The following is a 22,191-nucleotide window of genomic DNA, read 5'->3' as shown; positions in this document are numbered from 1 at the left end:
CTTCCATTTTAGTAATATTTCTATGTATTTTGACAAGAGAATCTGCTGCAATCACGATGCTTTAAGGGCCTAGAGAAATGTCACTACTGCTGGTTCACCTCCAATTGGTACGCGTGTCCCGCCACCATTATATTTACACATGAAAGGATGAACACAAATAAAAGGGTATTCTGAGGTCACACTGACTTTGACCTATAACCACCAAAATCTTAATTTGAAGAAGTTCCCTCAAGGGACATGGTCATTAGAGATCATGTTCACAAGAATGAGTTGGACAGAAAGAACGCCTCTGGCCACCAGGTGTCACCAGCAGGAGGCATAAAAAACCTTTAAGGAAACTACCGAGAAAAAAAGTAGAACAAAGTAAACATTGACAAACTTCAAGAGGCAGCAGTTTGTTTCTCTGAGGCTTTATTGTCTATTTTTATGTGATGACTTAAAGCAATACTTGCATCGTTTCTCTCCTCTAGCGTGACACCAACAAAGAGGAAAAAGAAGACTTTAACAGGGTCATTGCATGACCCAGATGTGCTGAACCGCCAAAAACTGAACTAGAAACTGGCTGCTAGACTGAGATTCTTTTATTGAGCCCGAGGAGAGTAGCTCTCTAAATTAAATCCCTTAACTGCATCTGCCTCTCTGCTCGAACAGGTTTCATCATTTATGTACATTCAGCCCACAAACACCCAAAATGGAAAAAAAATATAAGTATAAGGGAGTCTCTTTCCTCAAACTGAGTGGCTGCACCGAGAGATCTTATCACATGTCTCTCAAGCTTAACATTTCTGAGCTGAATTCAAAATAATCAGTTATTACCACGGACAAACTCAGCTCCCCCTCCAACCCTGTATGTTGCTTAACATGTCATTTAAATTGTTTCCACAGTACGTTGCCTTTTTTTTATATAAAACATATTTTGGTATTTTCGTTTAACTACATGAAAACATTAGAAAACAATTACAACAGAAACACAAATCCCATAAATCTCCTCCCCAGTGTCCAGAGCAACAAATCCAGCACATTGCATTAGGAGTCCCAGAGGAAGTGCAGGAGGAAGAGCACCGGACGATCTGTCCCCCTCCTCCTCCTGTTGTCATGGAGTTTGTATTCGAAGATGGGATGGCAGCTTGGATGAGAGGGGATACCTCGGCGAGAGCTGGGTCTGGAAGAGAATGTATTTGTGGGGCTTTCGGGGATGGGCGCTGTGATCTGGGTCTAGAACCTGAGGTGAGCTTTGTGTTTCACCAAGTATCTGATGAAGGAGAAAGAAGGGAAGAAATGTTGTGATCAGGGTTTGAAGGCAAACAGTGGACAAACAGCTGTGTATATAAGAAGGTGCATGAGATAAACACCTGTCGAGGGTTTCCCAAAAACGCAGGAAGACGGGCCGGTCCAGATGGCGCCTGTGGTGACTCAACTCCAGGACGGTCACATCCCACTTCTGCACATTGGGGTCTATCTTTGCCTCGTCATACTTGAGATGAAAGGCTCGAACTGGAGGGAAAGCATCCGCACATTTACACAGAAGAATCCAGGCTGTGTGCAGAACTAAAAAGTTCATCTGCCTTTTACTCCAGTGAAAATTGAGATGTAAAACATGTCCTCCTTGTGCCTTTTATATAACAATAAATTGCTTACTTTTGGCAAAAATGTCGACTGGAGATCCATCGGGCAGCAGCCACGGCCAGCCCTTAAACTGCCAGGCAGGTCCCTGCACAAACACAGCCACCACTCGATCCCTGTAAGAAGAAACATCCTCCGGTTGGTGTCATGAAACAGAGGCAGATGTGCTTCACATCACAGCTGGATACAACTGGGATTACTGCCCAGTGGACGGATGCCCCACTAACCAGAGCAATGTGTTTTTTTTTCCCCAAACTCAAAATGAAAGGCAGATTTGAGATATGTTCAAGAGGCCAAAAAACGGTTTGTGTCCTTGACCTTTGACCAGCCAAATCTAAATCACTTAATCTGTGAGTGAACATTTGTGCCAAATTAAAAATAATTCTCTGAAGGCGTTTTTAAGATTAAACGGCAAAAAAAAAAAAATAAACTTAACCTTTGACCACCAAAATCTCTTCGGTTCATCTTTGAGTCCAATTGAACATTTGTACAAAATCGCATCACACAATTCTTGAGATATTGTTTTCACAAGACTGGACAGGGATGGACGTGAAAACATGGTGCCTCTGTCTGGAACGGGCGTGGAGACATAAAACCACGTTAACCTGCCACCAGTTCAAACTACTGGGTAATGTTTAACATCATGCTGCTTTTCATGCTCATTTTGTTCGTCTTGGCAGTGTGGGGTTCCTTGTAGATTTGAATCATTTTGCAGTGCATGGTTTATGCACTGAGGTTTGACATTAAAATGAAAGAGCAGCTATTGTAATATCATGAGATATGCACAGGGCAGGGAAAACCCTGGAACAACACACCCACAGGAAAAAATAACAGGATCCATTTCACCAAACAATAAAAAAAGAAACCACCTGCTCTTTTTACTCTTTTACATTTAAAATCAATGACTGGGACGACAGGGCGGTAAGGGTTTTGTAAGAGATTAGATTAACACTTGTGGTTCTGACACAGGCTGGCATTTGTTACCCCCATCCGATGTGTCAAACTGTAATTACTCAGTCTCATAGATGTCAACAGCTGAGTCATCCGGTGTTCTGACAAGTGGCTGCTTCATGTTATGACTAGTGCGAACAACCGTCTGTTGAGACTGCTCACACCCAGAAAGACTTTGGAGCTAAGAAGACCTAAACTTTTGGTGGGCAGATGACCCAGGAATAAACAGCGTGGGATTATATTTAGCAAACAAATTCATTTTTTACGGCATTTCATGACAACCGAGATCAAGCTCGACACTTTGAGCTTGATCATCTCTGGGGGACTCTCTGGTTTTTTGTAAATAAATCATGACGTGCTAACCAGTCCTGTGGAGCCAGTTTGAGCGGCTGGTCGATGATACGGTACGGCACAGTCACACTCAGTGTCGCGCCGCCCGGCTGGATCTGGTCTTTGCGTCTCTGGAGCAGAACCTCGTTGTCGCGCTGGATGCCGCCCTTCTTCTTTTCTTCTGATGTGATAAACCTGGTAAGACACAAACAACATTTTGAATCTTCTCATTTTCTTTTGCCACCCTCTACTTTGGACAATGTTACATTTAACAATTTCATATAAATAACAGTGATTTGAACGAATGGGTCCACTTGTTAAAAACCACAGGAAAGCACAATATACAGCATCCAGTCTTTTACTATAAGTTAAAAGAGAGATTTAAAATGTTTTAATTTGAATTTGTGAATTTCTCCCTCCAGTGAATCACTTCATAACAGTTAGTTACTGGCATCAACACAGTATCGTATTGTTCAGTGTAATGCTGACTGAACCTGTAGAAAGTTTGTGAAATTGAGAAGGTGACAAGTTCGATCATGTTACTCAATTTGTTTCCTCAGATTGAAAACAAAGCGATTCCCTGATACTGCTCTGTACTGATGGTGAAATTCTTCTTCTTTCTTGTATTGTTTTTTCAGAACCAGCTGCATAATAATCTGACCTTTCCTGAACCAGCCTCAGTTCAGGTAATAATCCCCGTTATTAAAGTGAGGAGATAAACGTTGTTACAATCTCAGTCAGGATGGTTTCGACTGAAGTGTAGTATTTAAGAGTCGTGATGTAATGATGTTGAGATATATTCTTTTAAAAAGGTTGAGTAAATTGCTTTGTTTAACATGTAGATATAAACAACTGTTGAATTGTTGCTGCAAAGTGGTTCATTTACATAGAGTTCATTTACATGGAGTTCATTTACAAGAACTCTTCTCACTTCTGGACTCAAACCTTATCACAGTTTCAACGTGCATCGCATATTATACTTCTTTAAAGTATAATGTCCAGGATTTACTAGCAATTACATTTGTCTCTCATTTGCCTCAATGAAAACTTGTTGATTGTTAAGTTCATATTTTGTCATCTCGTTACATGAGTGAGTGCCAGTGAGTGGGAAAGAAATACTGATCTAACTTTGTACATGTCGGTACCTGAAACCATTTTATGCTTCAGTTGAAAAATGTAATGTTGCCGAGCTTTGTTTGCTGTAACATGTAGTGAAATGCATTCTGAGTAGTTTGATGATTTAAAAACAAATCTTGTTTAACCAACTTATTTGATACTTTGTAATTTGAGAAAAAAATGATTCAGGTTACCCAGGCCCATTCTGTGCTTAATTTTATATTTTTTAAATCTTATAATCTTCTTAGAAATAATATTATCATATTGCAATTGCTGTAGGTCAATTTGTTTTTGGACCTAATTAATGCGTTTAAGAAATACTCATTGAAATTTTGGAATGAGCACTCTGCTCTCTCAGTATCAAGTTACTAGACAACGAGAACTAAGGTTTTTTTTTTTTTTCAAATTGCCACAAAAGTGCAGCAGTGAATGAAATAAACACAATTTTCTAAAGTGCAACAGGAGTGTATGCGTACTTCAGATCCTGCAGAAGATCCTTAGCATTGAGCATTGTGATGAGTGAGGTGGTGGCAGCAGGGATGATGACGATGGGTGTCCGGGAACCTGTAGGAAAAAAAATTGATGAAGAGATAAAATTAGATATTGAGTCGGACAGACAGATCAATAAAAGGAAATTATAAGAAGTAAAAGCAATAGACATAATGTATACACTAAATGGCAGCATTTTATATCTATATCACAAGTAAATGATGTACCTTTCTTCTGATTTGGTGGAGGTCTGGCTTGTGAAACTTGATAGGAAAAGACAAGGAAAATGTGAAAGGTTTATGAGCATGTCCATGTAGAAACAACTGTAATACAGAGCAGATAAGATAAGGGTTTGATACCTAAATTAACTACTCAGTTAGAGTGACGTTTATGTGCAAACATCAACTCTCAATAATTCCTCAGACAGTATAGCAGATGCCTTAATTAAAATGCTAAATACAATTATAGATGTAAAATATCTCTAATCTGCAAGTACTGTCTTTAAAAAGTATCTTTGGACTTTTTATCGATCATCTATTAATCTGTATTACAGCTTTAGGGGAAATCATCAGTTGCAACACAGATCGATGCTGCTAAGTTGTTACTCTCAAAATAAAATACAAACAGCGGATGAGCATCTTAAGGCGGCGTGAGCTTTCGGGTCAAACAGGAGTGTGATTCTTCTCAGCAAGATAACGACACATCTAAAAATAAACTGTGTGTAAATAGGCCATGCGTAGCCAAGCTCAATCTTACAAATCTATAACCTGGCCACTGGCAAGCCCAAGATCATTTTTTGAGAGAGGTAGCAGTCTGATCAAGGGCCAAACCCTTGAGGATGTCAGACAAAGGGGGAAAGCATCAACCTGACTGTGAAACATGAAGAGAAAAGCTGCTTTGTTACAGCGCACACTGTAGTTATTCATCATGTGTTTGAACCTGCCCTGCATGTCCAATATGCAAAGGAATGCAAGAGAAAGAGGAAGGAGCAGATGGGGCATCACAAAAAGCAACATAAAACAAGACTTCAATTTGTGTCTGAGAAAGTTACTCAGTCTGTTGTTGATCTCAGGTCCTTTCGATTGCAAAACATCAAGATGAATCCAGTGGAGGGAGACCCTTATACAATTGTACATCTTCACTCATTACTGGCTTTCACACAGTCATGGAAGATCCTTACACTGCTTTATTACATTGAACATTAGCGTTAGCCTCGACTCTTCATTACAAACAATTCAAATATTCAGTGTTGGCAGAGCTCTGCATAGACTTTTAATCCTCTGTTAACTGTGCTGTTCTATATGCAACCCACTATTTCTCGGTCCTTATAATGTATGAGACAATTAATGTGAGTAAACTTTCTCTCAAACAATCTCAGGAAGCCTGTGCATGAACATATGTAGATATTTGGAAATAAACACTTACCAGGACGAGGGACAGGCTGCAGTGCAGGGGTCTGGGCCTTCCGAGCAGACGCTCCTTCCTGGAAAACATAACATCCTAAGGTCAAATACATGCAGCAAACATACCATACAGCAAATTGCATATGAATACAATTTATTGCAAAAATATCAGGCTGTGTTGGTGTGAGTCCAAAAGCTTAACCTGGTGCTTATGGATAATTTGAGAATTGCAAGTTTTAAATGCCCAAAAAAACCTCATGCTCTAAGTGATTGTCCTTCTCTCATTTCAAGTCCCTATTGATTCCCTGTGTGTTTGTGTATGTGTGCATACGCAAGCATGATTATGTGCCCGTGTTTGATGAGGAGGAGGATTTAAAAAGTGGCCACACTAGAGGTCAGACTCATGCAGTTATCCATCATCCAGTGACATCCCCTCAGGCTGAGCTCACACTGACAGCAGTTCAGTGTCTAGACCGTCACAGTGTTGTGCTGCACAAAACCACACCACCAACAAAATGCTAAACAGAAACACATAAACCTAAGAAGAAAACTTCTTAATACATCAAAATATCAGCAATAGCACCATGGTTTCACAGCAATACTAATGAAAAGCATATAGATATTTTATACGATTCATTGGCACCGTCGTCCAGCATCGTCAATTAAAACCCTTCAGAAGGAGTCAATAGCCCCAAGGCTCAACTCAATCTAAGATATCATGATGTCAAGAACAGTAGAGCATTGGAAGAGATAACATTTGCATATCGGCCACAGGTCTAACGAGTTTTAATTAAACGACTGAACACTACACGAGTTCTCACCCAATGACATCAGTTCTTTTTGGAAGGATATCCTACACAATGAATGACCATTCAGCTTCTGGAGACAATTCATTTGAGTTATCTCCAGAGGCTGACTCAACTGAAAGATATGCGACAGCCCTGACAACATATTCCATGACTACGTCGATCCGCTGCTGCCCACCGGCTTCACCTCTCTCACACTCCAATTCAGAAGCTGGCAGTATCTGCACCAAAAAGCTGTTAACTGCTAACCACCAAAACACCAGTACAAGTAGAACCTTTACCAAGTTGCTGAAATGGCAGATGTGGAAACATCCTGCATAAGTTTGGACTTTCTGTCCAGAGAAGGAAAGAAGAGCCCTGCTGACGGAAAGGACAAAGATGGCAAGAGGAAGAGTGATAGAAACCAAGGTACAACAAGAGTGAACCTTGGACAAGTATTCTTGAGAGGGTTCAAACCAAATGTTTCGCTGGCATCATTTCTACGAGATCATTTACTAACAGAAACTGCCTAAGTAATAACACGACCGGGTGTGGTTGCTTTTTAAAAGAAGATGGTGTGCCACACACACTTTAGAAGTAGATCTGATGACGTTCACTAGTTTGACCAGTTTAGCATTTTGGCAATATGTTTAGCTTTGTAGGGCTTGCCATGCATTAGTTAAAATTACTTTGTTTAATGACTATTTCCCAACATAAAAACAGGTACCCCAAACAGCAGCGGGGTGTGGTTACAGTCTGTGTTTCTGACATCAAATAGTTTGATGCAGCCCAGGTTGAGAAGCAGATCTGTGAAGATCCACAAAGAACAGGAAACAACCTTTTCCGTTTTTAGAGTAAAAATTTGAGCCAGCGCAAACTGCTTATAGTGAACATGGATATAATGATCAACCATTTATATGTAACAAAGGCTTTGGACAAAATCATTCATTTACAAATGCGGTTTAAATTATTTGGTTATAGTGATAATATAATCAGCCTAGAGTGTTCATTTTGGGTCTTTTATACACGCTTTAACGATTATCTCATCCCGTCCGGCTCTCCATACATTGTCTAAGTTTACAAATACTGTTGTTTTGACAGTTCCAGGACTATCATGTAGAAGCTACGAAATTCGGTTACAGTAATCTACCTGTATATATTATCATGTTGAGATTTGAACTTTAATGCATCATGGAATTGAGCATGACTTGATTATGAAAATCTGTGGAGGCCTTTTTAAAAAGGTTGGCAGAATGCAACACATGGGATTGTGACTGAAAGACAAAAACATGCACCCCTCTTCCGCTCCCTTACTCAGGCGCAGGGCTGCTCCCAGACATACAGTAGTTGAATTAAATGACAATGTTTTAATATGAAAATTCAGGCAATTAAGTGTCCTAATCATCGCCCAACATAAGAGACTGGAACTAAAATGAGGTTTTGAGCTGCACTGTCCATGCATGCACAGGTTTAGAGGAAGAGGTTGTGGAGGCACTGACATGATTGTTTCACATCCCTCTCCAATTAGTACAAATCACGACAGATTGAGATAATGCTTTGTTATCCCTTTTGAAGAGTGGTCAGGAATTCATATAGGTCAGGAGACCAACCCCTCCCCCCACAACGGAGTAGGCAGCAACAGCAGCAGATACGGCATGACGTGGTAGGAGAGCGTACTGCCACCAAGCCTGGAGCTGCCTTGCAGAATGAATACAGAATTCACAGCGCTGCCTCCTGCTCCATCTTTCTCCTCCCCCGCTGCTCTCACCCTCCTAGCCTTAGTCCTCTCACAGACAACGAGACGGCACAGATGGGCCGCTGAATGAGGTGGGTTAGACGAGGAAAATGGCAATGAAAAAAAGGAAGAGACGCACATAGGGGGAGGGAAGATATTACAAGAGCATGTGAATCAGAGGAAAGAGAGAAGCAAGAGGAAACCAGCATTAACCTGGTTGTGAATCATCCAGAGAATAACCCAATCTTTCGACTGCTGCAGTGACATTCACAACATGGAGTGAGAGGACAGTGAAAGGACCCTCGCTAACTGTCAGCTGCTGACTTTCTTCTGCCTTCGGCCAGAGGAAGCATCGGCAGCAGCACGATTAGAGTCAAGCCACTGGGGACAATGCGCCAAAGACAGAGAGACTGCAACACTGGAGCTCTGACACATGTGCGGCTGATGCACACAGACGCACGTTTTCTTTCATGCATGTGGTAGATTACTGCAAGTTCCTGGAAGAGGACTACTACTGGTAAAGAACCCAATATTTGTACCTTCTAATTATAATAAAAGGCTGATGTCAAAGTAAATAATGAGGACCTAAACTGTACGTGAGATCAATACCGACGGATATGAGAAAGAAAGGAGTACTTAAAAGAGAACAGGTACGATTTTGATGGGAAGGTTTAAATAACAAATGCATGCCAACAAATAGTGCCACGAAGATATAATGTGAAGGGGTTTCCTGTTTTTTTACAGGAAACATTGGCTTCAATTTCTGCATTCAAGAGAGCCAACATACGTCTTTTCAGTGCTTCTGTTCTCACAAACCGGTCTTTGTCTTGTTGGGGTCCTCTAAGAGGGGAAGTGTGTAATTCAGTAAAGAACTGAGAGAACACACTTCACTTCATAGTCCAGCATGCAAAGATAGGCTGTTGTTTACCATCTGTGTTCTGTTCAACACCAAAGGAATGTCGATTTGTGAATGTAAAACATAATTCAGTTCATTTTTGCAATGAAAGCAACAATGTAAAAAAAGGTTTCAGGATGTGAATCAATCCCATGTACAAGATAAAGTGTTGACAAAAAATTAACTTTATATAGTTCTACATTAGCTTGCTTTAAATAACTTGCACCATCAATTTTTCATGGATGGTAGTTTAGAACATGCCAAAGACACAGAACAGACTGCTGACTTATCATTATCTATTGCAGTCAGTTTTCCAATCATCTGTAGAGCCACAACAGAAAAGCAGGAAGGAATATGGATTTTAAATCAATCTTCAACCTATTAGTGTTTAACAGTGGTCACCAGCATTTCGAGTCCAAGATAACTTTAATTCCAAACGTAAGCCGAGATCTACCACCCTGGTATTTTCCAATAAACCCCCTTAGGAGGTTAACACTTAAGATAAGGTTGAATGTACAATAATTAAATCTACACCAAGAGAGATGTGCAACTTATTCTACTCAATGGACAAAATTGAAATTAATATCAATTAATATTTACAAGCAATATATGTAGCTTCTTAGTTACACAACATGTTCTGCACGTTTTTACATATCTGCTTTGATTTGAATATGTCCACTAATATGAGTATTTCCCTGTATGAAAGAAGTACACTGTTATCAAATAAATACCAGTACTACACAGTATGAAGCTGTGCTTCATCCGCTCATTCAAATATTTCACGATAAAAACCAAGGGAATGGATTCCATCAACAGAAACACTGGACTGGTTTTATACAGAAAGTGTTGCAAGCATTTGTTTGTGACATAAATTCATCAGATAAACATTCAAACTCAGGTGAAAGATAATTTTCTCTGTTTATTCTGCTGTGAACCACAATGTTTATCTCTTTGACACATATGTATTTACAACTTTCCAAACCCATTTCAAAGTAAAAGCACTCCAGCGTTTCACCTTCTGAGTCCACTCATTTGTTCCAATGGGGCTTTGATTGTTATCGACAAGCCGACAGATGCGCATCTTCATACCTTAGAGTCCTGACATTTACTTTAGTACATAAACCAACTTGTTCTTGAAGGAAATGCAGGAGATAAAAATGCAACTCCACCGCGAGTAGTGGACACTCGTGTGAACAACAGTCAACAGACACACGGACAACAGACACACAGCTGATCATTACAGAGAATGACATTTCATAATAATATAGGTTGAAGGGCAACTGTCTCTATAAATGCAAATCCCCAAATTCAATTTATAATCACCTACTTATATTTATGAGGTTTTCCTTGTGACTGTAAGTGCAACTGGTCCCAGTGATCATGTTTGTCCCAGGCCAAATTAATCACTATAGGTGGTTGATAGTGACTCGGTAAAAATAACAGAATTTGTCAACTTAGACAAAGTATGGAGAGTCGAAGGAGATGGCAGGGCGCTCTCGATTTGGCTCGATTCTGTTAGCCGTTAGCATCGCGGAATGATAGAGAAAGAGAGTGTCCTAAGCTTTATCCATAGACAATGTTATCACTATAACCGGATGCACTGTGATGTTTTTGCTGTAAACAGGTACTAGAATTTTATCGGGAGGAAAAGACTCTTGCTGCTAAATGTGTACTTAACACATTGTGGCTTAATAGAGCTGCCTGATAAAAATAGTAGACATTAACCCAAACAATATTGCAGAGCATGAAACCAACAAAAATAACAAGGACCACAGTATAACGGCGAAGTGCTTGTAGTTCTGTGTTTGTCACAGAACAACATCTTTAAAATCCAATAAGAAAATCCAGCCAGTCAATATAAAATTGTTGATTATAGGTGCTTTCATGTGATATGCTGTATCCATTTCATTCTCATTTATATTCTCTTATCTCCTATCTTCTAGGACATCAACAAAATACCACGTGTATATGGAAATAGGATACCAACACAGGGACCAAGTCCATTCACCACGTAAACTTCCTTTTGTCTCTGGGATCAAGACTTGATCAAATGCTGCTGACAAGTGGACCTCAATGCCTCCTGACTGAGTAAACTCCTGCTAACGGAACTATGCAGTGGAGACGACGCCACTGCTGTGCACACACAGCTAAACTTTTGTATCTCCTTTCACTGTTGGGCGTACTGGTCTTTCTGGCCCACCAGGTGTGGCTGCCTAGGCTTACGGGTATGCCATGGTGGAGAGGCCATCCAGTTGTGTACGGAAGTGGGGGACTTCAAAACACAAAAACCAGACTGAATATGAGCTCCAAACATTCAATTTGGAGGTTTGACATCGTTCCTCAGCAGACTTTGAAGGCTGACGCCAACATCAGCCTCCATGAGAAGGAAGGCGTCTTTTCTTCTCGAGGCCCAAGTTCTGAGAACACCCTGGCAGCTAACACAAGCCAAAGTGGAGAGGGAGATCTTAGAGGACTGATAACTCAAGGGCCTTTCTCTTATGTTATCAATGAGCAAGACAAATGTGTGGAAAACAGACCTGCCCCATTTCTGGTGTTACTAATAGCCACTGAGGCTCGGAAGGTGGAGGCAAGGAACGCTATACGTCAGACGTGGGGGAATGAGAGTGTCGGTCTGGATCTGGGAATCATCCGTCTGTTCATGCTGGGGAAAAATGAGGGAGAGCTAGGACTTTTACAACAAAGGATAATAGAAGCAGAGAGCAAAAGGCATCATGACATTATTCAGCAGGACTTTGAGGATTCCTACAAAAACCTGACAATTAAGACATTGATGGGAATGAACTGGGTGGCAATGCACTGCCAACAGGCCAGCTATGTCATGAAGACGGACAGTGACATGTTCGTCAACACAGAGTACCTCATTTATAAGCTTCTCAGGCCAGAGCTATTTCCCAGGAAGAGTTACTTCACAGGAAATAACATGAGAGGCTTTGCACCTAACCGAAATAAAAACAGCAAATGGTACATGCCGCCAGAACTGTACCCAAGCGAGAAGTACCCCACCTTCTGCTCTGGGACTGGTTATGTCTTCTCTGGAGACGTGGCGATGAAGATCTACCAAGCATCGCTCAGTATCCCTCACCTGCATCTGGAGGATGTGTATGTGGGAATATGCCTAGCCAAGCTCCGGATCGAGCCCACACCACCGCCCAATGAGTTCCTATTCAACCACTGGCGGGTGTCTTACTCCAGCTGCAAGTACAGCCATCTGATAACATCACATGGGTTTCATCCAAATGAACTACTCAAATACTGGCATCACCTGCAGACCAACAAACACAATGCCTGCATCAACGAGTTTAAAGAAAGAGGGGGCAGGATGCATGCAGTCCAAAGGAATGAACAAAACAAGCTCAATAACTGACACTTTTTCACTCACACGCTCTTGTTAAGCCTGTTCACAATGGACAAAAAAAAATAAATAAAACACATAAAAATCTGGGTTTTGTCTTTAGTGGCGAAGGTACAATCGGCATATTACTCTGCCATAGTCACTGGTAACTGTCTACTCCAGCTCTGATTGGCAGTCAGGGGTGAACATAGACATTTTTGCCCCTTTCTGGTGTTATCACATTCGTCATGGCCATATCCTTGGTAACTCCTGTACCCTCTCAGACACAAATTCCACCGCAGTTCAAAACAGAGAGGCAAACTTGTCTCCTGGCAATGAGAACGGAGTAAATTATCTTTGTAGTGGGTTTGGTAAAGTTTAAGAAACCTGCATAACCATGTTAATTTTGATATAAAAAAGGGGACTGGATTGAAATAACTCTCATACGAAAGATTTGTCCACACTTTTCATATGGGAGCTCTGCATAAATGTGTAAAAACTGATGTGTGTGTGTGCTACATTATTGTCGGCAAGTATGTACAAAGGAAGAACACAGTTTCTATGTCTCGAATCAAACCACATCACCACTGTGATACTACATGATTTATATGTGCAGATACAAGTTCAGTGCCAATAAACGTTTAAAACTTGCATATCAAATAGTCAGGGGAGTCATTTTTAAAGACTATACACAATTAAGTAACAATGGACTTGGAGTTAATGTAACACAACAGATCCTCTTGTTGATTAAGTAAATTCTTGTTGGGACATGACAATGAAACCTTCTAAAGACATTATACAGAAAAATATTTGCTGTCTGTGGCTTCTGCTGATTCTCTTTGATACGGTGAAATGGAGTAGGAAAAACCAGCAGAATTTCTTTGTAATAGAATATTGAAAATAAGAGTTGGTGTACAAAGAGAACAACAGGGGTGCACTCACAGGCAAGCAGATGCAGATGAAGGAAGTATAACGCCAACATAAGCAAGTGCCAACTGAGTCAGGATCATAGCATTATGTGTTTACTGTCATAAAACACATAAGACTGAACTGTAAATGACACACTGAAAACTGGATTAGCGGCTTCCAGCACATACCAATGATTAAAAAGTGTCTCTTTCTACATACTAGCTAAATGAAATATAAACATGCGGTGTAGCGCTTAGGTAAATCCTCAGCCAACAAGAAGCCCAATTCTTACCGTCACTGACTTCAGGGTCATGCCGTGGTAGGTGCCCATGGTATCGATCTTGAAACCCTCCGTTTCTGAGAAAAATACACACAATGAGTTAAGACTGCTGGCAGATTTATTTTTTTAGTTTTTGTTGCATGAAAATATTATGCAATGTTTGCATCTTAATTGTTACACTTATGCTTAAGGAAACTTTGCAAATGCTCAACATTATATCAATAAAGTGTTAAAACAATTGGGCAAAGAGTTTAAACTGTGTTGTGACTACATTTGTTACAAATGGGGAAAAGAGGTGAGAGTGTAAAAGCACCAGTAAACCACAGTAAAATTCCTGATAGTTAGTACAGCTGTGTTGAACTTTACAAAAGCTGTGTTTGCTTTCCACACTCAGGTAAATGTTCAGCATCAGCCAAAGTTAAAAACCGTTCCCCAGACACAGGGGAGCACACGCAGCATGCAGTTTATGTTCATGCTTCCGGAGATTTTCAGCCTTCAAAGACAGATTGGGAAGTGTGGCTGTCTGTCTTTTCATTTTGTAACAGAGCTGAGGGAGGCCTAATTGAAGATGCATGCCTCATCTGCAAACATGCACAGAGTAAATCTCTGTGAATGCAACACTTTGAATGCAAGACAAGTTAACACCGGATGTGGGGGACTTTTTGAATGGGTGGAAATGTCATGTTTTTTCTGTATAACTTTCAAATTGCTTGTCAATGATGTAAACTGACTGTTTCCTAAACAATACATCATACTGTGCTGCTGTTGGCATTGTGTCTGCAGACTCTATCCACTCAAAACACTCACTAACACATCATAAACACAATATAATTATAAAAAAATTTCACACTGCTTATTCAGATTGTGGGAGCTCAGATAGCTGGTGTTGACAGTAGCTGGCTTAGCTCCAATAAAGATAGCATCTGTGACCTCTGTGTTGCAACATTTTAAAAATGTCAAGAGATCGTAAACATGCAAATAATTATTAAATCAAAAAGGCAGATGCCACTGTGGTATGGTACTTGGAGTTATCTTGTTTTAATGTTTTGTAAGCATCATCATTTGAGGTTCTGACTTGAATAATGTTGTTAAAGAAAAAATGTCTGGATCTGAACCCTTTAATATGATCAGCACCAAAATTGTATGAGTTGTTGTTGAGCAAGCGCCACAGCTCTTCACCAGGTTTGGTGCAAGGAAACGAGCAACATAGGTGAATACATAGCCTCCTTGGCAGAAGTACTTAATCAGGAGTTAGTTGCAGTACTTTAATAGTTGATATTAAACCTACATTTAATAGCACTATAAGAAGATGGCATTATATAAAGAATGAATTCTGATGCTTAAAATTATTCATTTACATTACTCCATAAAAGCCAGATTGTCTTTTAAAATTGTGAATGCAAAACACCGCTTGGTGTATTTTACAACTGATGATGCACAGATCAGCAGTGTAATGGGAATTTACTATCTGGCATGTGAGCCCATTGTGTTTCATGTCTTGCAGAAGTTGATCCTGATATCACCTGAATTCTATAGTGAGCTTTTGCACTATTGTGGTTCAACTGCATTTGTGCTAAGTTCCAAGAACTCAGCTGACTGACACACCAACCTAAGCATACATGATGTGATTTCCTCTCTCACACTTTTAGTATGCAGCCTATAAGTCACACCTTAACAGACAATCTGTTTCTGACACAGAACAATATGGTCACACTTGCAACCTCCACCCTGCCATTCTTAGTAAATAATCTATAAACACAAAATAATATGTCATATACATTAGGCCTAAATACATCAGGAAAACTTGTTTTAAATTGCATTGTTATATTATATTATTCCTTTGCTCCTGAATGTGGGATTTTTGACAATGACCAACACTGTATTTATCTCAATAATGTGGGTAGAAATTAAACCGGCAATACATCAGGGTTCTATAAAACCATGTATTGATGTAAGGAGTGGGAAGTCATTGTTAACCAAACACACTATAATGGTATCTCGATGGGCAATTACCAGAAATACATCATGGAAGAAAGCACTTGACTATTTGCAAATACCACAAATGTGGGTACTTTGACAGACACCCTGAATACTTTGACATCTATACATCCGTTAGCTACACCACTTGTTCCCTGAGGGTTGTAGGGGGATGGAGTCAGTCACAGCAGAAATGATCACAGAAATAAGATCTTGATTCAGCTTTAAAGACTAAATATAATAATCATTTATAGCTACAATGACATCAAACAAGTTCTCACAACTTAGTGCGGCATTGAAAGTGTGCCAAAAGTATTTTAGACAACCTGGGTCTACATATCCTGTTTTCAAATGGGTGACTAAACTTACAACTGGTATTAACATCTGTTCTGCATCTAGGTAATTAACTAAAGTCACTAGCCTATAAGTCTTGTTAGTTTGTTTTATAACCATTGTTGTAAAATGTGTTATAAAACAAAATCAATTTTTTGTTAAAGCTCGGGTACCATGGGCAAACGAAGCTACACTAATTCATTAGCTCCATTTTTTGTTTACCTGCTCTCTCACTTCTCGAGGAAGGCTGCTAAAATATGTACTGTGTTAAATTACAGCCTGCATTAACGTGTTAGTTGAAACCAGGTGTAATTGAGAGATCTGAATATAGCACACACTCTGTATTCCTTAACTACCACATAGTTTCTCCTTCATTGAGAGCAAGACTAGAGAAACAAGAATACAACTCACCCTCTTTTCCTTTGAATCGCTCCTGATCGTATCTGTTGTAGGCAGCAGGGACAGGCTGCTTGTTCCTTAAGGACGGGTCCTGAAAATTGCATGAAACACAAATAATGAATTAGTAACTGTCAACCTCTCTTTAGTTAAAACCTCAGTAGCAGCTTTTTATAGGGTTACAGATGCTTTCACGGGCTGAAAAAATGGTTTCTACAGCCGTTTGATTTCATGCTGGATTTAAATCCCACATCATTCAAACGTCATTCCTTATGGCCTGAGTTTAAGGCTATCAGTATACACACACATGTATTTTGACTGATGTTTCAAATTGCCTTGAAAATCTGAAGAAACAGGAATGTGAGACACAAATATATAAAGCAGAGTAAATTCAATTTGTACCACTTGAGTTGTGGTCTGTGCTGGTCGCTGCTCTGGTGCTCGGCCTTCTTCTCTGGCTTTCACTGACTGAAGAATGGCAAATATGTTCTTGGAGAAATTCTGAAAAGATGCAAGACAGATTTACAAAGCATTATTGTTTCATTCATCCTGTGTGTTTGTGTTATAGGATCTGTGGCCGAAGGCTGATGAAAACAGAAAAATCACACAAAACGTTCCATCACAGGAGCTGTTCAACCTATTTACAACTTGATGATATTTTATTTAACTCTATTTTTAATCAAAGGCATGCGCAGCAAAGTGAGTCACATGTTGGTCTTCACTGAATAGAACCCTGTCTATTACTGGAATGGCACTCAGTAGAGCACATATCTTCAGAAAACCCAAGAGCCCCATTACATTTTATCAAGCTGCACCTAATTTCCCACACACATAGTTATCAGTCCCCAAAACAAATCAGATATTTTCCATCAAGATCCATGAATAGTTCCCAGGGAAGAAAACAAACAATCAAAAGGGACAGGGAGGAAAACGACAACCTCCTTGGCTTAAGTTTGCAAGAGTGTCTTAAAGGAATAAAGGTGACTTTAGACAATCCTGGGCAAGAACTCTTCAATGTGTTCAGGACAAAAAAAAAGGTAAGATGAAATGTTGGAAGAATAATTATAATGTTGTTCATTGCACAGTGGGGAGCTCTGTTTTCATAAGGTCGTCCAGGGCCAGTACAAAAAGTCAGCCACAAATCAAGACAAGTGCGGATCAATTTCCAAAACAGATGAGGTGGTTTCTAATCAGTAAAAACTAAGTTGATAATTCTAAACGGGAAAGTAGACATAACACAAATACCGTTTTATTCCAACACATGCAGGCCATCTATGGATTAGGATTTGATGTCAATCATGCAACATCTCCGGAGAAAGTCTCAGTCAGGTACCTATACGAACACTGACACTGGTTTTGATGGCTGGTATAAGTCCTCCTGTTTTCTAAAGTTGCAGTCCTGGTAGCATTTATTTCCCTTGAATTTGAACTGCAGCTCAAATAAGAAACAGAGTGTGAAAAAGAGATTGAATTTTAAACTAGATTTACATTTTTATTTTTCATTGTAGCTGGGTTGGAATGGAAATTAAATGGTAAGTCATTTATATTCCATTAGAATAATAACTCTGACCAACTTGCTATATTATTGATTGACTTCATTCTCTGAGTATTTCAGCGGTTCATTAAAAATCCATCTTTTGAGCCAATACAAACTGGATAGAACTCATTATATTGCTGCCATCTAGTGGTTGTCATGTTGCTACATATTGAGGATTAGGTTTGGCCATCTGGAAATGTCCAATGTTTCCCCACACATACACAAGGATTTTGGCCCTGGGAGCTCAGCAGGTTTGGTAAACTAGGACAGCTGTTTTCAAACTTTGAAGGGGAACAGCTCCAAAGGTCGTCCGACTTTTCCAGCAAGGTCATATTCAAACATGAAAACCTAAACATAGGTTCATGTCTTGTTACATTTGTTATGGTTAGTCTTGGTTTCACATTGCTATTTAGTGACTGGACAAAATAATTTAGTATGACATATGTACGTCCTGTTGTGATCCCCTACATGGTCTGCATCTACGTGCATACATGCTGGGTTTGTGGACGGGCATATTGCTGACTGGAACTTGGTCAATTCAGCAGGTCGAAGTTGTCTTGTTTAAATGGAAACAATGTATGAACCCCTTCATATTGACAATTTATTTGCTGTAATATCATTATACTTTTACGAACAACATGACCAATTTTAGGCAAGATACTCTACACCAGGTTGAATGCAGCAAATTAATGCCCATGTATTTTAAACATGATGTTGAATGTAAGACTGCATAGCAATACTGCGAGCCTGGGTAGCTATCTCTTGAGAGAACAGTAAGTCCTCTGTTTCCTTTTCAATTGTTTAATGAGCTGAACTTCCTGCAATAGGTCAGAAAGTCTAAAGTGTCCCCAAAAAGTATTTTCACACTGTAAATAAACCAAACCCATGATTCAGTTTGAAAAATACTCTTTTACTCAAACTTGGTCAAAGGCACTTTGCACAGCTGTAACTTCGGTTGTGACTAAACTGAAAAGTCTGAAGGTCTGGACCAAACACGTATGAAAGAGCCCAAACTTAATTTAAAGTCGACCCAGCTAGTAGAAGTGTCAACGTATAATACTAAACCACTTTGCAGGCAAGGATACAATAAAACTCTCATCTGACACACACTGTGTATATAGGGAAATATACTTATTTACTTTGAGAAAAGAAAAACCTGTTTGCAGAAAAAGTGCTCTGTGATTGGATGTCATTTGCTTTAACCCGACTTACCTTCCCAGTGCTCTGGAGAATGGTTGTCCTGGTCCTCCAGACTCTCTCTCTGCTGACAATATCTCTGGTGACATCCACCTCTGCATCCACAAAGCTTCTCTGCTTCAGAGTTATGTCCTCATCCAGATCTGTTTTGATGGTGGAACGTTTCTTGGCCATAATCTTGGCTTTGATGGCAGCGATTTTCTCCACGGACATGGCCTCAGACAGAGATCTGGCGAAGGAGAAGAAGGAAATATACTTTTCATTTAAATGGCTCAGGAAACTGCAGGTGATAAACATGCCATTAATATGTATAACTCCCCACTGACAATGCAGTATGTTGAATGTTACCTGATCTGGTCAGTCTGCACGATGCCTTCCTTGTGGCCCTCCAGACGGGCAGCAAGACGCTCCTTGTCCAGACGCACACGCTCCTCATCCTTAAAAATCAAAGCCATGAACAAACTTGGTGAGTAAACTACAGAATAACCGACAAATTAATCTTACACACCAGGGATTGACCAAGGATTGTAAAATGAAAAAAATCTGTCTACAACAAGGATCCTTAAGGTTATTTATTTACCTTCAAGGTTGTTTATTTTGCCATGTATGTAAGATGGTGATTTTGTTATTGCAACAAAGTGTACTTAATTTATCACAAAATCTATATTAACAATTAATACGTTATAAGTTTATAAAATTGCATATAATTAAAATATTGCTAAAAAAAATTATGATTTGGAAAGCATTAGGTAAAATATGCCGATTGTCATCATTGTCATCAACAATACGTTGCGACCATGAGGCATTTAAACAATCCAAAATGGTATTGAACAACATGTGATTATTAATGTCATTTAATATTACAGTTGTTTTGTATGAAGATCAAATCCCTATCAACATACCTCAATCCTTGGCTTTTTGGCTTCAGAAGAGACTTCATCAGCTGCTCTTTTGACTGGGCGGAGGAACAAAGTAATTGCATTATGTCACTGTGTCTTTTGCCGCAGCCATTCACACGGAAATATGACAAATACAAAATTTAAAAAGTCAGTAAAAATATAACAAATTTGAACGTAGCAGCAATGGCCATTACAAAAGCCACCATTTAGTTAGTCATTGTTTCAAATAATAATGGTTAATCAAAATATGCATGAAGCTGAAAACAAAGAACTAAGGTGTAAACTTACCCTGTGTTGGCCGTTGCAAACCTATCTCTATAGGTGCACTTCTGTCAATACTCGTTGATGTGGCTGTAATTGGAGACAATTAGATCACATGTTAGAAATTCTTATTAGACCAACTGCAAGAGGGGCCTTATTTACAGGACTTTAAAAGTGGCAACCTTTACTGAGTCGCAACCTACAGGAAATCAGGACAATATGCCGAAACACAATTTACAAATCACAGATGATATAAATGCTACTTACAACTATCGCCATTGAGATACGACAGCAAGCCCTTTCGATCAGGTCTTCTGACAACAGGAATGTTCTCTGTCTAAAAGCAAACACATCAACACAGTCAGGCCAGCTGTAAGGAAGTCCGAAGAGAGGCTGCAACAGGGTTCTGGCAATAGAATTGACTTCATGACAGTTTGGCTCAGTTTGATAGTTTGTCCTGAAAACTTACTGCAGCTCTTCGAACATAGGATGGATGCGGAAGATGGACATTGTTGAGCAGGAACAAGATAGAGTCCAAGGTATAGTACTCCTTGGGCTGGCCCTCTTTACCAGTACTGAGGACACAGAAAACACAGGAAAAGAACAACATAAGAAGGAAGAAGAAAAAAACACTCAGACCTCATAATTAATTGATCACCTTGCAAACCACTAAAATCAACACTGACGGCTGCAAGTTTGAGCCAATGCAAAATCCATACACAGGTTCGCCTGTCAAATAAGCAGGAAACTATCTGGAGGTACTGAGCTAGCTAATCTGTTGACCCCCGTGCTAACGTTTTCAACAAGGCTACTAACAGTCATGAATGCAGATGCTTAAAATAATACACAACTCTTCCTTTACCCTTGAGCCAGTGGACCCCTGACTTCACGCACAGACAGCTCAACATTAGCGAACGTCCCCTACTGGATAGCAACACATCACTAATGCAAGTTGAGCTGGACGTCTCTCAAACGTATTTTAAGTTGAGAAAAGATGAAACTGACACGAATGAGTGCAGACACAGAGACTCGGGAGTCACTGCTGCATTGTTTAATTATAACTTCAGAGCAACTACAGAGTGTTTTAAGTTCCCAGGACAGCAGCGAGTGGTGGAGCTGGGTTAGCATCTGGTGGCTAGCGAGTGTTCGCGGTTACCAGCAGCACAAGGCACCGATGAGCTGCAGCCGCCGGCCTCCAGCCCTGCACATGCATCTCTAGCGCTGACCTACCCCCAGATTATGTAGTTGGTCTTGACATTTTTCGGCCAGGAGAACTCCCCGAATATAACTTCATCTCCTTTAGCGACGATTTCCTTTTTCTGGAAGTTGTACTGACGAAGAACGCTCAACACATCCGCCATCTTCACTTCTCTTGTTGTAGTGTGTGTGCGAGGCCCCCAGTTATTAATAGAGTGTGGCCTCGCAGAATGCCTGATCTGAATTCTACTTTATTTTTTTTAATGAGGAGACCCCCATGTTGACATACTTGATAGGATGGTTCTAAACACCGATTCCAATGTGTTTGATTAAATTCCAACGCCAATATCATTATAATTATTATTTATTTTACTAGTATTTGCCCACATGGTAAACATAGAACTGTGACAGCCCTGGTGCCTTGCTCAAGGACATGCCCCCTGGATAGACACTTTGGTCAGAGGAAGGGAGAAACCAGGAATAAAGTTATTAGTCAGTTGTTTGTAACATTTAAAGCAACAGAAAC

At 39.9% G+C, this 22,191-nt stretch overlaps 2 protein-coding genes across 3 annotated transcripts; one reads left to right on the top strand and one right to left on the bottom strand.

Annotated features, from left to right (window-relative positions):
* Nucleotides 1-394: 394 nt before the first annotated feature.
* cdc73 (cell division cycle 73, Paf1/RNA polymerase II complex component, homolog (S. cerevisiae)) lies at nt 395-21,853 on the bottom strand. The gene is made up of 17 exons (XM_062404236.1): nt 21,699-21,853; nt 20,938-21,043; nt 20,736-20,805; nt 20,496-20,558; nt 20,211-20,263; nt 19,657-19,745; nt 19,324-19,537; nt 16,977-17,075; nt 16,590-16,668; nt 13,881-13,945; nt 5,935-5,992; nt 4,737-4,772; nt 4,497-4,584; nt 2,938-3,099; nt 1,639-1,739; nt 1,353-1,494; nt 395-1,252 (listed from the first exon to the last, which is right to left on the bottom strand). Exons 1-17 carry the CDS (start codon nt 21,827-21,829, stop codon nt 1,216-1,218), a joined length of 1,593 nt encoding a protein of 530 aa, XP_062260220.1. The 5' UTR covers nt 21,830-21,853; the 3' UTR covers nt 395-1,215.
* On the top strand, nt 2,971-13,330 carry LOC133968278 (beta-1,3-galactosyltransferase 2). Of its 2 annotated transcripts, XM_062404238.1 has the most exons (3): nt 2,971-3,102; nt 3,543-3,590; nt 11,271-13,330. In XM_062404238.1, the coding sequence occupies exon 3, from the start codon at nt 11,438-11,440 to the stop codon at nt 12,710-12,712; it is 1,275 nt and encodes a 424-aa protein (XP_062260222.1). In that variant the 5' UTR covers nt 2,971-3,102; nt 3,543-3,590; nt 11,271-11,437; the 3' UTR covers nt 12,713-13,330. The 2 variants fall into 2 exon arrangements, with proteins under 2 accessions (XP_062260222.1, XP_062260223.1); XM_062404239.1 differs by lacking the exons at nt 2,971-3,102; nt 3,543-3,590 and adding an exon at nt 8,484-8,949.
* Nucleotides 21,854-22,191: the final 338 nt, after the last annotated feature.

Source organism: Platichthys flesus, chromosome 14, assembly GCF_949316205.1.
Source record: "Platichthys flesus chromosome 14, fPlaFle2.1, whole genome shotgun sequence".
NCBI lineage: Eukaryota > Metazoa > Chordata > Actinopteri > Pleuronectiformes > Pleuronectidae > Platichthys > Platichthys flesus.
This window is presented reverse-complemented; position numbering and strand designations above follow the sequence as displayed.

Coding starts and splice junctions, on each gene's coding strand:
- LOC133968278 (XM_062404238.1), top strand. CDS start 11,438: ATGCAGTGGAGACGACGCCACTGCTGTGCACACACAGCTAAACTTTTG.
- cdc73 (XM_062404236.1), bottom strand. CDS start 21,829: ATGGCGGATGTGTTGAGCGTTCTTCGTCAGTACAACTTCCAGAAAAAG. Junction 16,669..16,976: donor CACAGACCACAACTCAAGTG/GTACAAATTGAA, acceptor TGCAATTTTCAG/GACCCGTCCTTAAGGAACAA. Junction 1,740..2,937: donor AAACTGGCTCCACAGGACTG/GTTAGCACGTCA, acceptor TTCTTCTTACAG/GGATCGAGTGGTGGCTGTGT.